Here is a 14,135-nt window from a genome sequence, read left to right on the forward strand (position 1 = left end):
AAAATTTTGATCACATTATTATAAAATAATAAATAAGATACGCGAAAAAGGTCTCAGTTGCTTTACGTCATACATATCCAATAACTTTATTATCAGTCATGTTTATGATAACTGATTTACACTAGGATGCTACTCTATCATGTGGCCTTCGGCCATATGATATACATAGCAATCCTAGTGGTAAATCAGTTATCATCTACAACATGACCGATAACAATTACTTATCATATAGTTAACTTATGGAATTTTTTCGTTATATATAAATTATCATTAATTAACATGTGGATTTTTTTCAATGATCATTTAAACCGTAATTTAACAATAGTTAACTTATGGAATTTTTTCGTTATATATCTATATCATAAATTATCATTAATTAACATTTGAATTTTTTTTGATGATCATTTAAACCATAATTTATCAATAGTTAATTTATGAAATTTTTTCATTATATATCCATATCATAAATTATCATCAATTAACATGTGGATTTTTTTTGTTAAGCATCAATATCGTTAATTATTAGCAATTAACCTAGTGATAATTATTGGTAATTATCAAATTTGTTAACCATCGTTATATTTCTTGTGATAAAATGTGATAAATACCGATAGGGTGATGAACATCGATGTTTATCCCCTGAAAAATTTTCCCGATGAAGTTTTGAAATGGATTATGCACAGTAGCCAGCATCAATCCAAAAAAATTATTAAAGCACACATAAAACGCTCACTCGTAAATGCATTAAAAAAATAAAGCCCGGTGTGAATAAACTTTATTAATATCTATTGTAAATTATTTACAGTGAAAAAACTTATAACGTAGTGAATTCTTTAATCAATTCAAGGATATATATTTATTTCCTACATGGCTTCTTTCGAGGTTTGCGAGGTGTCGTGAATGTTGCAGGAAATTTGTTTTTGACTACTTTTTTGTGGTTTACCAATCCAACCTTTTTTAAATCTAGTGGAATATTTTGCGCCAACCTCATAGTTCTTTGAATTCTAGACTGATAAGATATGCAGAATTAGTTTGAGCCCAATCGCAAGTAAATTGGAAAAAAAATACAAACCTTGAACATCCAAACATCGCTGATCAATTCTAATGCCAATGCGAACAACTCGACATTCTCTGGCATTTCAAAGATATTACCCTTGGTAAGGCAAGGCGCATAATATATCCATCCGGATTGTCCAATGACATTAACATCATAACGCGTCCTATATAAATAATATTTAATAACAGAAGGAACAGAGAAAATTTATCTTGCGTACCTCCATGTATGTACCCAACAGTTTCTAGATTCTGAATTATATCAGCTCGCCATTTCACCCGATCGCAGAGCGCAGTAAACATATCGCGAAGGATTTTTGGCAGTTTCAATCCACTCTCAACAAGCCATTTAGTTCTCATCTTGCTATTATAGAACCTCCCTACTTCTGAACTTCCGAATTCCAGTGCCTGACCATTATTATTCTTTCTGATGATCGCATCAGAACGTCGTCCAAGTGCTTTCTTTCCGTACGCTTACGTTTTCGGTTTTTTCTGTCACTGCTCGCAATACTGCAGGACTCTCCTCTATATTGATGACAACATATGATTAATATAACGTAAAGATGACATAAAGTCGTGAAGCTATTACCTGACAATATCTACTCCTGTTATGTCCCCGAAAGTCTTGTCAACAATAGGGCCCAGAGATTGATGTTATACCAGTTTTCGAGATGATCGATGCCGAGTGCATTTGGTTGTCTTTCGTAAAGAAGAACCCTACCAGATGCACTAAGCTCAGTAACAATGCATAATTATTTCTCACGCATTAACAATACTTACAGACTATGAATAGCATAAATTATTACGTCGGTTGAAAAGTCCTTTTGAATGGTATATTCGGAACCTTGGCGCATTGAAAACTGCGCCATCACCTCACGAATATCATGCACGTTTGTCTGTGAGGAAGATAAGGGTCAGTTAATTGGACAATAAGGTGCTTTTTAAGTGTTTTTTAAGCGATAGACAGCACCTTATTAAACGCGTTAAGGCAAGTTATCACATCTTCTTCAGGTTCTGGATTGCATTTGATGTTTTTAGATTTAATATCTTCTCTTTCTTCGGTTGTAAAAAGCTCATAATTTGACGGTCTTCCAAGTCGATGATGAACGAGTGTGACAAGCTATTTCCTAGACGTTATTTATAGATCACACAAGAATGAAAGAACTTGCAACAAAATTATAACTTACTCTTCAAACTGACACGAACAGCCAAATTCATAAATAACGTCTTCCACATATCGTCCAGACTTGAGTCTCCATTTCAGCGTTTCGTCCATATTCTCATACATCTTTTTATATTCCGTTTTCGATGCATCCGTTAGTTTCGCTCCCGTGGCTCCAGAAACATCTATGTCTGCATCCTCATCACTACCCTGCTCCTCAGAATCACAGTTCTCTTCTTCATCCTTTTCAGTTGTTTCCTCATCATATTCAGAAAGCTCTGATCTCACAAGAAACGGATTATCCTCGGGATCTCTAATTATATTATCCTCTGGCGTTCGTGGTTCAGATTTATCATTTGGTGGCGGTTGAAACTCATTTAGAGCTCGTTGATCTTTCTAGTGAAATTTTTGATGGTATTATACGCTGAAATTCGTCCCGCCACTTCATGCGACGACTATGAAGAAAAAACTCAAACATGGTTGCGTGTACCTTTTATATGGGACTTGGTTAAATCGAGACTTTGATTGTAATAAAATATAAACGAATTGACTGCGCTCAGCAGAATGCTGAAGACATAACTGAAGTGTTGTTGTGTGGTGGCAGAACAGCGGACCATTCGAAGAAGTGCGCCTACTGATCATACCATCTTTTCAACGATGCACTATGTCGCCACACAACTGTCCACTGATAGAAAAAAAGTCAACCCTTGGACACCGATAAAATATCGAAACACGACAGAAATATCCACACAGACTAAATCAGGTCGTTACGTGGTGGCAATGGGGCGGACCATTCGAAGAATGCGCCTACTGACCAAACCATCTTTGTCAATGAAGCACCTCGAGTGCAAGCATCGCCACGCAACCATTCACTGATGACACCACCCTTGATACGCCGGTCGTTACCAGACCGAAACACTGATAGTCTGTGAATGCGTAGCTGTTAATCTCTACTGATTCTGAATTGCAAAGAATAATTTCGGGTATGTTAAGGCATTGTATTAAAAATTTTTAAAAATTCTAATGATTTGTGCTTTTAGAGTTTTCAAATAAAACCTTTCCTTCATAAATTCGCGCCGGGTATTAGAAGATATTACTAATATTTTGCCTTTTGTTAAAGTTTAATTGGCTAATAAATGATGATCATCACGTGTAATAAAACCAATAGATGGTCTCATCACTCACTTATCTCATCAAAGTCAAAACGCGTATAAAGAGAACCAACGAGAAAACATGCTAGAGAATACAGATGCCGAATGTTCTTGTCCATATGCTTTCGAAGGTAGATATTTTTTTAAAACAAAAACATCGACTTTCCATATTTGCTTACTAATACTATTTTTTTTAGATATTAAAAAGTACTTTGAACTGGCCTCGAAATGTGACTCCGTTCCATCCCTTTCAGAATTTGTAAGGGAAAATACTGATCTAGTAGTTCGTTCCCATCCAGAAGTAAACGATTTTAAAAGTTTAGATGGTGTATGGAAAAAGAAGTTCACCTCAGTTGCAAAAATACTTAATATGGAGGAAAGTATCAGTGTTTTTAGTTTTTCCGCATTTATGGCATCCCAGTCAGGTTTCGCCCTGGTACTGTGGGTAGTTAGGTGTCGCCCTCAGCCCCATCATTGCGATAATTGCAATTTCCTTTAACTTCATTGATGAATTACTGGTTACTTAGTTTACTAGAGAAACTTATACTAATTATTTTTAAATTCTAAATATATAAATTAATGTTGACACGCCCGATTGGAATAATATTATTGAAAAGAGATATAAGGTATGTTACAAGAATACTTTAGCGGTTGCTTTTATCAATTCTTAATGATTAACATGACCAATATATGACAGGAACGTATCACAGTCCGACGTCGTGAAAAAACTTTCACTATGTACGAACAAGAACATGAAATTATTGGGAGTCAATTATTCAAAGACCAGGAAAACTATCTCGAAAATTATGAACCCAATAATCTACAGGATGACGAATCAACAACAGCCAAGAGGAATGAAGAGAACCACAACAAGCATGTTATAGCTAGTGGTACGTTACAAATAAATTGTTTGTGCTACACTTTCGCTACATTGCTGACACAATTATTCGAATTAACTCAGATTCGGATGATGATTTTCAAAAAGTGGCGGAATCGATGGTTGGAAGTGTAGAAAGAGCTCCGTTGATGATAGAAGATATTGACATAGAGAAAACTTTCATAGATTATCGTGATCAATGCGAAAACATTTTTGAGTGAGTAGGATCGGCTCCCGTAATTGATATGGACCCAAAACAATAATCTTATCTATTATTTATTGGCTTTTATTAGTCTATGTCATAGCGATATTATGGACATGCGACCTACGTCACGCTTCACAAATGAAATTGCAGAAGAAGCTTGGACCAAATTTGTTCTAAATACATATCCCGAATATAATCTACCTAAAAATTGGGAAAATTTTGTACAAGAATTCTTTAAGGTATGTTATGAAATCTGGGAGTGGTAAAATGTTTTTGGTTTGATTATCTTCTCATTTTATCTGGTAATAACAAAAAAAAAAGTCAAAGGATAGTCTAAAAGAATGGAAAACTGCTTGGCGTGGACTTTATAAAAGCGAATTCAATGAAACCGACCAAGAACTGGTAGATGTGATCCATAATATTCTTGGACCATAGTATGTTTTTCTTTGTGATCCTTTTTATCCACTTGCATGTTATAATTGTTATTATGATTTTTATTTTTAGCATTGAAGCTTTTGAGGCGCCTACTAAAATCAGGTGACCTCGAAGAAAACCAATAACTCCCCCAGCGTAACCATCAAAAAAAAGCTCGGGCACGTGATTCATGTGATTTGACTGTGGCTAAGTGTGGCTATTGAAATTGCACTACGCAGCTATTGCAACTTAACCCTAACTAACTCCAAAGGTAAAAGTTTCAGCCTAAACTAACCTAACTAACCTTCCTTACCTAATCCACGTCTACGTTATCTTCAAGAATAGATCAACTTTCCTTACCCTAACCCTAAGAAACTCCAACATCTACGTTATCTTCAAGGAGATGTAAATTTTATAGATGTTAATTCATAAGAGTAAAACAAAATCTTTTAAATTAATGAAATTTGAGTAATTATTTTATTAAAATAGAATGTAATATTAATTTAACAATAAAATTTATTCAATTTCAATTTATTAAAATACATTAATTTAAAATAAATCATTGTAAATAATGAGTGTTATCAGTTTGCCCCTTCCATGTTAATGGCATGGTTCACTTATTTGATAATGTTCAACGTCTTCACCTAATTTATTAATAGGACTATATGACTTCCTTACTATAGACTAGTTTTGCTCTTTTAGAAGAGAAGGTTGCATTAATTAGGCTGTCAAAATAACAGTTGCAATTTAGTTTGTTGAACTAGTATTATTGCTTACTTGGTATTTCTACAGGTTTCATATTTTCTGCGAGTTTTGTATTAAAAGATTTATATATATTGTAAAGAAAATAAGCCAACTTTTTATTTTTTAAAAAAAATTGTATTCTTGGTATTTGGTAATGTAGACGGGAAAAGAAAGCTTAAATAATAGCTTAAATAATACTTAAATAGATCAGTTGCCACGATTTCCCCTGCGTACCCTTCAAAAATGTCACGAAATTCACGTGACTTTTTTTTGTCACATCCGTCACACCCTTCCTTGTTTCCATTTTTCATAAGTATCTGAGGGACTTAGTTTTTTTCGAGTAAGTAAAAACCTATTCGTTACACCCTTATTCGTCACTGTTTATTTCACGTGTTAGTGCATAATGCCGTAATGCCGGCCGTTTCGTGACATTTTTGAAGGGTACGCAGGGGTAGTCAGTTGCCACAAACTGCGCCGTATGTAACAAAATCACATGCTCAAAATCACATGCCCGAGCTTTTTTTGATGGTGTTACTGGGGAAGATGAAAACCAATACAACGCGCAATTCATAAGTCCAATACTAAAAAATACACTTAAGGCTATCTGTAATGTTGATTGGAGGATGTAAGTATTGATTATCCATCTTGGAAAAAATTTATTGGCAGCGATTAACTTTTAATATTACACTGTTATATATATATAAGTCTTTGGGTTCCTGTTGAAAGTAGCAAGAGTCGCCGTAATGCAGATATTAACCCATTCGTTGATAAAGTATTATCATCAAAACGAGCAGATGGACTTGCCCGTTTTTGGCAAAACCGTGAAGAAATTTTTGTGTATGAACAGACAACTAGCCCAGGCGCACCGGCAATTTTTGCACAGTCACGTGATCGTTTTTTATTCATCACATTGTCACACCCCGTCCGAGTTTCACTGTTTATATAATCTTATTCGTCACCCTTATTCGTCACTGTTTATTTTCACGTGTTAGTGCATAACGCCGTAATGCGGCCCTGTGTGCAAAATTTTGCCGGTGCGGCTGGGGTAGTTGTAATCTGCGTCATATTACTGCGCCGAACGGACACGCGTGTCATTTTTGTATGTACATTCTGTCACTCACTTTTTATAAATCATGTCTCGTACTTGGAGTGCCTATTTCGAAGAAACACGTCCCGAAGATTATCGTTTTCTGGACTTTTATGAGTATCGATTACAACAATCCGACTTCACCTTTTCTTTTCGTAAAGAATCTGACAAGCTGAAAAAGGATCTCAGTATTTTGATAAATGGCCCGGACAAAATGAAGGAGGGTGCTAGTATACTTAACGGAAGATTTAAGGTGAAGTTTTTCTATCATCGTTTTTTGCATGGCTTTATGGCAGAGGAAGGCTTCTACAGCTATGGTGGGCACCTGCTAGCTGTCCACCTTACGGTCTGATTGCCCGCTGTAGAAAAAGGAAAACCCCCACAACTACGGTGGACACCTGCTTGCTGTCTACTTTATGGTCTGCTTGCCCGTTGTGCGTGCCTGTCTCTACCCATGCCTCTAGTCATTCCTATTTATACTATACTAATTTTATGTAAGTTATAGGGGCATAGGGAATATTTTAGTGACGTTGATGCGTTTTGGAAGGAAATTGAATTACACGAGGAATTGTATGAAATTGAGGTTTTTATTAACTAATTTTTCTGAATTATCTAATCAAACTTATGCCTGTATTGACTGTATTTTTTTCATGATGACAGGAAGAAGCTTCTAAATCAATAATGTATGGCACCAAAAAAGTTGTCGATACTGCCATCGAAAATGCTTGTTCTACCATTGCGAACGTCAATACTAGACTGGTATGAATAGTTGCAATCATGAAATTAGTAGAAGAAAATGGCAATTGTTTACCCTTATATATTATTTTATAGACGAACCCAAGAAAACGCGTAAATAACGTCACAGTCCCCGAAGGCAACAAAAAAGTCGGTATGAAAATCGCAAGTGCCATTTAACCATGAAATATCTTCTCACCTTTTCATATCTTGCCAATAGATTAAAGGTCCCTCCATATTTGACACATCATCGTCTATCGATGAAGAGAGTGAAGCTGACATAAAACAAAATGTTAATATGAACGAGAAAGATCGAGAAGATGGACACCAACCAAGAGGTACTATGTTTATAGTATATTGCCAAATACTACAATTTCGCTACATTACTGACACAATAATTAACTCAGACTCGGAGAATGGTTTGGCCAGGGAAGCATCGGAATCAATGGTTGGGAGAATAGAAAAGAGTCAAAGGGCCCCATTGATAGTGGACGACATTGATCTGGAGGAAATTTTTAAAGATTACTGTGATGAATGCGGAAACAACTTTGAGTGAGTAAGATCATTTCTTGTGACTCGAAATAGTAGTCTTACTTATCATCAATAATGGCTATTAGTTTATGTCGTAGCGACATCATGGATATGAGACCAACTTCAAGCTTCACGGATAGAATTGCGGAAGAATATTGGGATAAATTCGTACTAGACACATATCCGAAACATAAAATATCTGAGGAATGGGAAAAATTCATACAAGAATTTTTCAAGGTATGTCGCAAAAATCGTTTTTGATTGCTTATCTTCGTTACTCATTTTGTTTATTGGTGTTAAAAAACAGCCGAGAGATAGCGTAGAAGAATGGAAAAAGGCTTGGCGTGAACTTCACGAAAAGATCGACGGAAACAAAAAAGACCTAGTGGATGCCATCCGCAACATCCTTGGACCATAGTATGTTTCTTTACGATTTTATCCATTGTATGTAAAATATTATAGCATAATGATTTGGATTCTTTTAGTATCAAAGCTTTCGAAGCACCATTCAACATATTAAGGTCAGGTGACCTCAGAGAAAATCAGTATAATGCACAATTCATAGGCCCGATATTAGAGAATACAATGAATACTGTATGTAGCGTTGAATGGAGAATGTAAGTCCCGATTACACACCTGGGAAAATATTCGTTTGCTGTAATTAACTCTGCAATTAACTTTGAAATAACACTGTTATAGTCTTGAAATTCCGGTAGAAAGCAGTAAGGCTCGTCGTAATACTGGTATAAATGCAATTGTTGATAAGGTTTTAGAAGCAAAGTGCGCGGATGGACTTGCTCGTCTCTGGCAGAGCCATGAGGAAGTGTTCTTGTATGAACAGACCGGATCACCAAGTTTCGACGATATTACTCAATTTCATATTCACGATTATAAATTGATCAGAACAATGCGAGATGTGTTGAACCAGCGAATAATCTTTCGCCTTAAAAATGGAATATGTGATCACAAAGACCTCGCATGCTTCAGTGCTTTTGGTAACCGTTTTGAAGTATCGTTATTTTGGTTGACAATACACCAGAAGTCGTATTGTCTCCGAGAATATGGTACCTTCAATATCCCGTCAACTTGGCAAGAGCTTCCCGTGCTATCCGAAGCAATTATAACATGTCTCAAATTTTTTGTAAGTGCATCAAAGTTTTATTTACTTTGTTAATTGCTCTTTACTAATACTGATCTATTCTCAGTCTTTTATGAAAGAAAATATTGAAGTAAGAAATTCGTATGTTGGACAAAACCAAAAATTGTTGGCAAAGCGAAGAGTACACTCAGTAAAGCAAAACCAGTCATCACCGAGTCGACCTAATAAGCGGAAGTCAAAAAAATAAATATAAATAATTTTATCTTATCAATGCGTAATTATAGCTTGCAATGCACAATTTTACTTTAGATCTTGTACCAGTTCTGTCGTCATATAACAAATATAATAAGAAAGATACTTTGGTTGAACGTAATGAGTTTAAAATTTACAATATTAAGTAAATATTATGTATAACTTTGAAAAAAAAACAATAAAGGTACTGCTTTATATATTTTCTGTATGTATGCCTGTCAATGTAAGGCGACTGTGATACGAATGGACTACTACGCTATATTTCCATATACCGGGAGTACGTATATATTTTTTTTATACTTCGTAAGCGAACGTTTCACAGCATAAAGATCCATAATTCTTTGTTGTGTTACAAATTTTGAAACGTGATTTTTTATGTTTCGAGCCTATTGATCCAATTTTAAGTGTATGTCCCAACCTAATCTAATTGCGAGAGGATCATCAGTTGCCTTAGTAAAATCGAAGACCACAAAATTTCGATCTCGCAAATGTTTGTCGATTATCTTGGATGCTTTTTTTGGATCATCCGTATATTGACGTACAATTCTGCATATATCTTCACGGCTCCCTGAGCCTCGAAATAAAGCTAAGTGTGAAATATTCTCACGAATAATTTTAGGAGTTTGTGTATATTTCTGGCTCACATATATGCTTGATACACCTTGATGTCGGCCACTAATAAAATATGGAACAATCCGATCCTGAATTTTCTTTGATTCAGCACAAAGATCTTCGAAGACAACAACTGTATTCTTATCTGGGGAAAATTTAGTTACGTCTGGAATTGCATTTACTTTTAATGCACGAAATGTCACGTTCTCCCGATATGTTTTTGGACCCTTCGAAAAAATTTCGTACCAGTTTTTCACTAATACCCATGGATATGCTTTCCGATTAAGACTAGATCATCATTTTTGACATACAGATTCCACTCCAGATGAAAAAATCACGTGTGTGTGAACAATTGTTCACTTCAATTTACTACGCATCAGATTTACTTTATTAATATTATACATACTTTACATTGTTTTTCAAAGCTATGTAAGCTACATTCTACAACTATGCATTAAAGATTATTTGTAAGCCGAGTTAAATCTATTGTATAAAGTATTTTTCTAGCCTAGTTCACCAATATGTATTATTCATTTTGAATTCTTCTGCTTTTTAGATCAATTTGGTGTTTGTGGGTTTTGCTTTAATGTATGAACTCCTCATTTGGCCAGTAGCTTATGTTTTTGTTCAATACATGGTTTTTTCTTTTCAATGTTTTCTTTCATGAAAGTCTAAATGCAAACAAGTATTAACGAATAAGTGAATAGAACTATGCAATAAGGTTTGTTATACTTACAAAAAATTTGAGACATGTTACAATTGCTTCAGACAGAACAGTTAAATCCTGCCACACCGCAGGAACCTTGAAACTTCCATATTCACGTAAGCAATAGACACTTATGTGCATTGTGCACCAAAATAATGAAACTTCAGTGCGATGTCCAAAAGCACCAAAGCTTGCAAGTTCTTTCTGATCATGTGTTCCATCCTTAAAGTGAAGGACTATTCATTGGTTTAGTATGTCTCGCATTGCCCTAATCAGCTTATAATTATGGACATAAAATTCAGTAAGATCATCAAAATCGGGGGTCCTGTCTGTTCATAACTACCCCAGCCACACCGGCAAAATTTTGCACACAGGGGCGCATTACGGCGTTATGCACTAACACGTGAAAATAAACAGTGACGAATAAGGGTGACGAATAAGATTATATAAACAGTGAAACTCAAACAGGGTGTGACAATATGATGAATAAAAAATGATCACGTGACTGTGCAAAAATTGCCAGTGCGCCTGGGCTAGTTGCAGATTACCTCTACTATACATGCCACCCAAATTATTTTGGACTGCCGTAATTATAAGTAAAATCCCAAATTCAATTATGGCATCCCAAATTATTTTGGCACTTTACATAGTAAATTATATATAAACTGAATGAATTATAACATCCCAAATTATAATTATGGCATCCCAAAATAATTTGGGCAGCATGTATAACCCCTACAAAAATGTCATGAAACAGCCGATTATGATATTATGCACTAATGCACTAACACGTGAAAATAAACAGTGACAAATAAGGGTATGACGAATACGTTTTTACTTACTCTGCCAGATACTTATGAAAAATGGAAACAAGAAAGAGTGTAGCAGCATAGCGGACATGCTCATATCACCTTGCTGATTATTTGCCGATCACTAATTCTGGATTTTAAAAACTTATTGCAAAATCACAAATTATGTGGCAAAAAAATAATGGAAATCTAAATAAAAACACTAAATTATCATATGACTTTAATTATGTAATTATTAACACAATTTTTAATAATATCATAAATCACTAGTCGAAATAAGAAATTTCAGACATGTGACTTTCGGCTAAGTTTTGAAATAAATTTCAGCCAAAATTCATCTGAATTTAATTTCGGCTTAATTTCGACTCACATGATTTCCGAAGTTTTTTTCCGAAGTTCTTCCGAAGTTCTTCTGATGTTCTGATTTTCTGAAGTTCCGATCATTATATAAAACTCAGTTTCTGAAATTTATTATGAACAAGTGACACTTATGTAAAACTTAAAAAAAAGAATTTATGTAAAATCCAATAAAAAGAAACAACTTCCGTCAAATTTCGACTAACAAAACTGAAGATTTATTATTATTATTTTTAACGAATGTTAAATTTTCTATTAACAGGATTTATGGCCAAATATTCTCTCGCATTTTTCCTATCCAAAATTTTATATTTTATTAGCACAAATCTACTGAGAATATTATGCACTGGAATTATGCAATCTCGACCTTCAGGGTAAAATTCAGTACCCTAAAGTTCGACATTGCAAATTTCATCATCTTCAATACTGAAATAATAACGAGAATTCACTGGTTAATACTATCGAATGAATGCCAAATTATGTTCCAATTCTCCATCCAGTAAGTCAACCTTGTGGGAAAAAAAGAATTGAACTTGTCTGGGATAACAATCGACGCTACCGTCTTGTGTTATAAATTTGGCTAAAACATACGAGTTCTTTACGTGTCGAGCTGACATATTTGACCTAAATGTCTCTAAACTGATTCTACATCTACCGAACTGTTTCATTTTGACGGAAATGATCCTTGAATTCTCGTGGCCTTCTCTGAATGGCTTTTGAAACTCAAGTATTTCATAAGTCGCCAAATAGTATTCGACCAGTAAATCAAGCATTGAATTTGACATTACTACATTTTCAGAGGCGGGACCCAACATTTTACCTGGAAACGACTCGCTTTCAGTGACTATTGATTGTTGAATATTCCGCAAATTCAACCAAAATCGTTCCATTTCATCAGCTGAAAATTTGTCAGCCTCTGCCAAGGATGCAACAAAAGCTCAGTTATTGAGAAGTTCTAGTCCCTTTACATTTTCTCCAGAATTTATAATACTATCAATGTGGATATCAGCCATCATTCGTCGCATAATTTCTGGTTCTATTTTCCTATGGCTGTTCGGTAAGGCGCCTAAAATTTAAAATTACGATTATGCATAAATTAAGAATAAGAATATTAAACCTAAATAAATAGTTATAGTTTACCTAATACACCGTTCATGCGTTCAAAGGAGAAACACCAGAATGCGTATAAAAGTTCAAAATCATACATACATTCACTCAAATGAAGTGAAAGATGGAGATTAGGAGTAATTTTATCTCGTCCATAATGTTCCTCAATCAACTTCACAATTTCAATCAATCTCTCATGCGATTCTCTCACAGCATTTGACTTACGAAAGCTGTACAAACTCTCACAAAATGATGGAGAATTTTCTGATCATGTACCGAAAGGTGACTCCATAGTGATACCGTAGCGTAAATTGTGAAAAAGATTCGCTATTGATCTGCTGTAAAATTTGAAAATCCTTCTCTGCAATAGATTTTCCCAGAGATTCATCCCAAATCAGATGGAATCTGAAACTCATCCATTTTTTTTGAATTTTTATAAACAATTGTTAGTTCAAAATTCCTTCATCAACCCAAATTCTTTTCACTATCTATCTCGCGATGCCTAGAAATAAGCAGTGTATTGGATCGACAACAATAAACATTATAGGGTCGAAGTATGACAACCGCAATAATTCTGACCATCTAATTCCAGTATCTTTCATAAAATGTTTTCGTGAAGCATTAGAGCTACAACGTTGCCATTCATGTGCATTTTCACGAAACTTGGCCAAATCTCGAGTAACAAACTATTCATCTATATTGTCCATCCCAGCGAAATTATTTTGTCAATTCTCATAATTTGCTCGTTTTTTGCACTGGTGACATGATGCAAGCACTGAAATATGCCCGCATATCTTCCTTGCCACAGGAACATCACACGAAACTAGTACTAAAGCTGCACGAATATTTTTTCCGTTTTGGCACTCAAATGTTTAATTAAGAGTTATTCCACTCCATAGTAATTCTAAATCATTGACAATTGGTGCTAAATAGTGATTGATTTGGTGTAGGCTTACTTTATTAAGACCTGGTAATATTCCGAGAATTAATAAGTTTTCTCTTTTAAATCAAATATTCTGAGGCAAGTTGCAAATGGCGACATATATCACACCGGTGCTGTGAATTGTCCCTTCATAGGGTTGGAACCAATCCACATTCAGCATTAGACCGAGATGTGAATCTGCAACTTTAGGCCAGAAAAATTAGGCGAATCATGATAAGAAGTATCCTTAAATGTTTTCCACACTTGACCATCGTAAATATCGGTCAATATATTTTCAGAATGTGATCAATC

General features: G+C 34.9%; 3 protein-coding genes across 3 annotated transcripts; 2 read left to right on the forward strand and 1 right to left on the reverse strand.

Moving 5' to 3' along the window:
* Positions 1-744: 744 nt before the first annotated feature.
* On the reverse strand, positions 745-2,862 carry OCT59_018652 (uncharacterized protein; the record flags this gene model as incomplete). Its single annotated transcript, XM_066135527.1, has 12 exons — positions 745-785; positions 868-1,009; positions 1,073-1,220; positions 1,275-1,298; positions 1,565-1,578; positions 1,643-1,658; positions 1,714-1,770; positions 1,834-1,949; positions 2,024-2,067; positions 2,139-2,173; positions 2,241-2,611; positions 2,860-2,862. 12 exons carry the CDS (start codon positions 2,860-2,862, stop codon positions 745-747), a joined length of 1,011 nt encoding a protein of 336 aa, XP_066004804.1.
* Positions 2,863-3,448: 586 nt separating this feature from the next.
* On the forward strand, positions 3,449-5,227 carry OCT59_018653 (uncharacterized protein; the record flags this gene model as incomplete). The annotated part of the gene is made up of 10 exons (XM_066135528.1): positions 3,449-3,497; positions 3,564-3,802; positions 3,984-3,992; positions 4,064-4,256; positions 4,328-4,460; positions 4,537-4,687; positions 4,770-4,882; positions 4,953-4,985; positions 5,102-5,133; positions 5,208-5,227. 10 exons carry the CDS (start codon positions 3,449-3,451, stop codon positions 5,225-5,227), a joined length of 972 nt encoding a protein of 323 aa, XP_066004805.1.
* Positions 5,228-6,739: 1,512 nt separating this feature from the next.
* OCT59_018654 (uncharacterized protein) lies at positions 6,740-9,459 on the forward strand (the record flags this gene model as incomplete). The annotated part of the gene is made up of 13 exons (XM_066135529.1): positions 6,740-6,946; positions 7,059-7,127; positions 7,199-7,276; positions 7,354-7,452; positions 7,525-7,578; positions 7,649-7,766; positions 7,836-7,980; positions 8,046-8,196; positions 8,267-8,376; positions 8,445-8,576; positions 8,659-9,100; positions 9,165-9,248; positions 9,343-9,459. The coding sequence occupies 13 exons, from the start codon at positions 6,740-6,742 to the stop codon at positions 9,457-9,459; spliced, it is 1,806 nt and encodes a 601-aa protein (XP_066004806.1).
* Positions 9,460-14,135: the final 4,676 nt, after the last annotated feature.

This window comes from Rhizophagus irregularis, chromosome 28, assembly GCF_026210795.1.
Source record: "Rhizophagus irregularis chromosome 28, complete sequence".
Taxonomy (NCBI): domain Eukaryota; kingdom Fungi; phylum Glomeromycota; class Glomeromycetes; order Glomerales; family Glomeraceae; genus Rhizophagus; species Rhizophagus irregularis.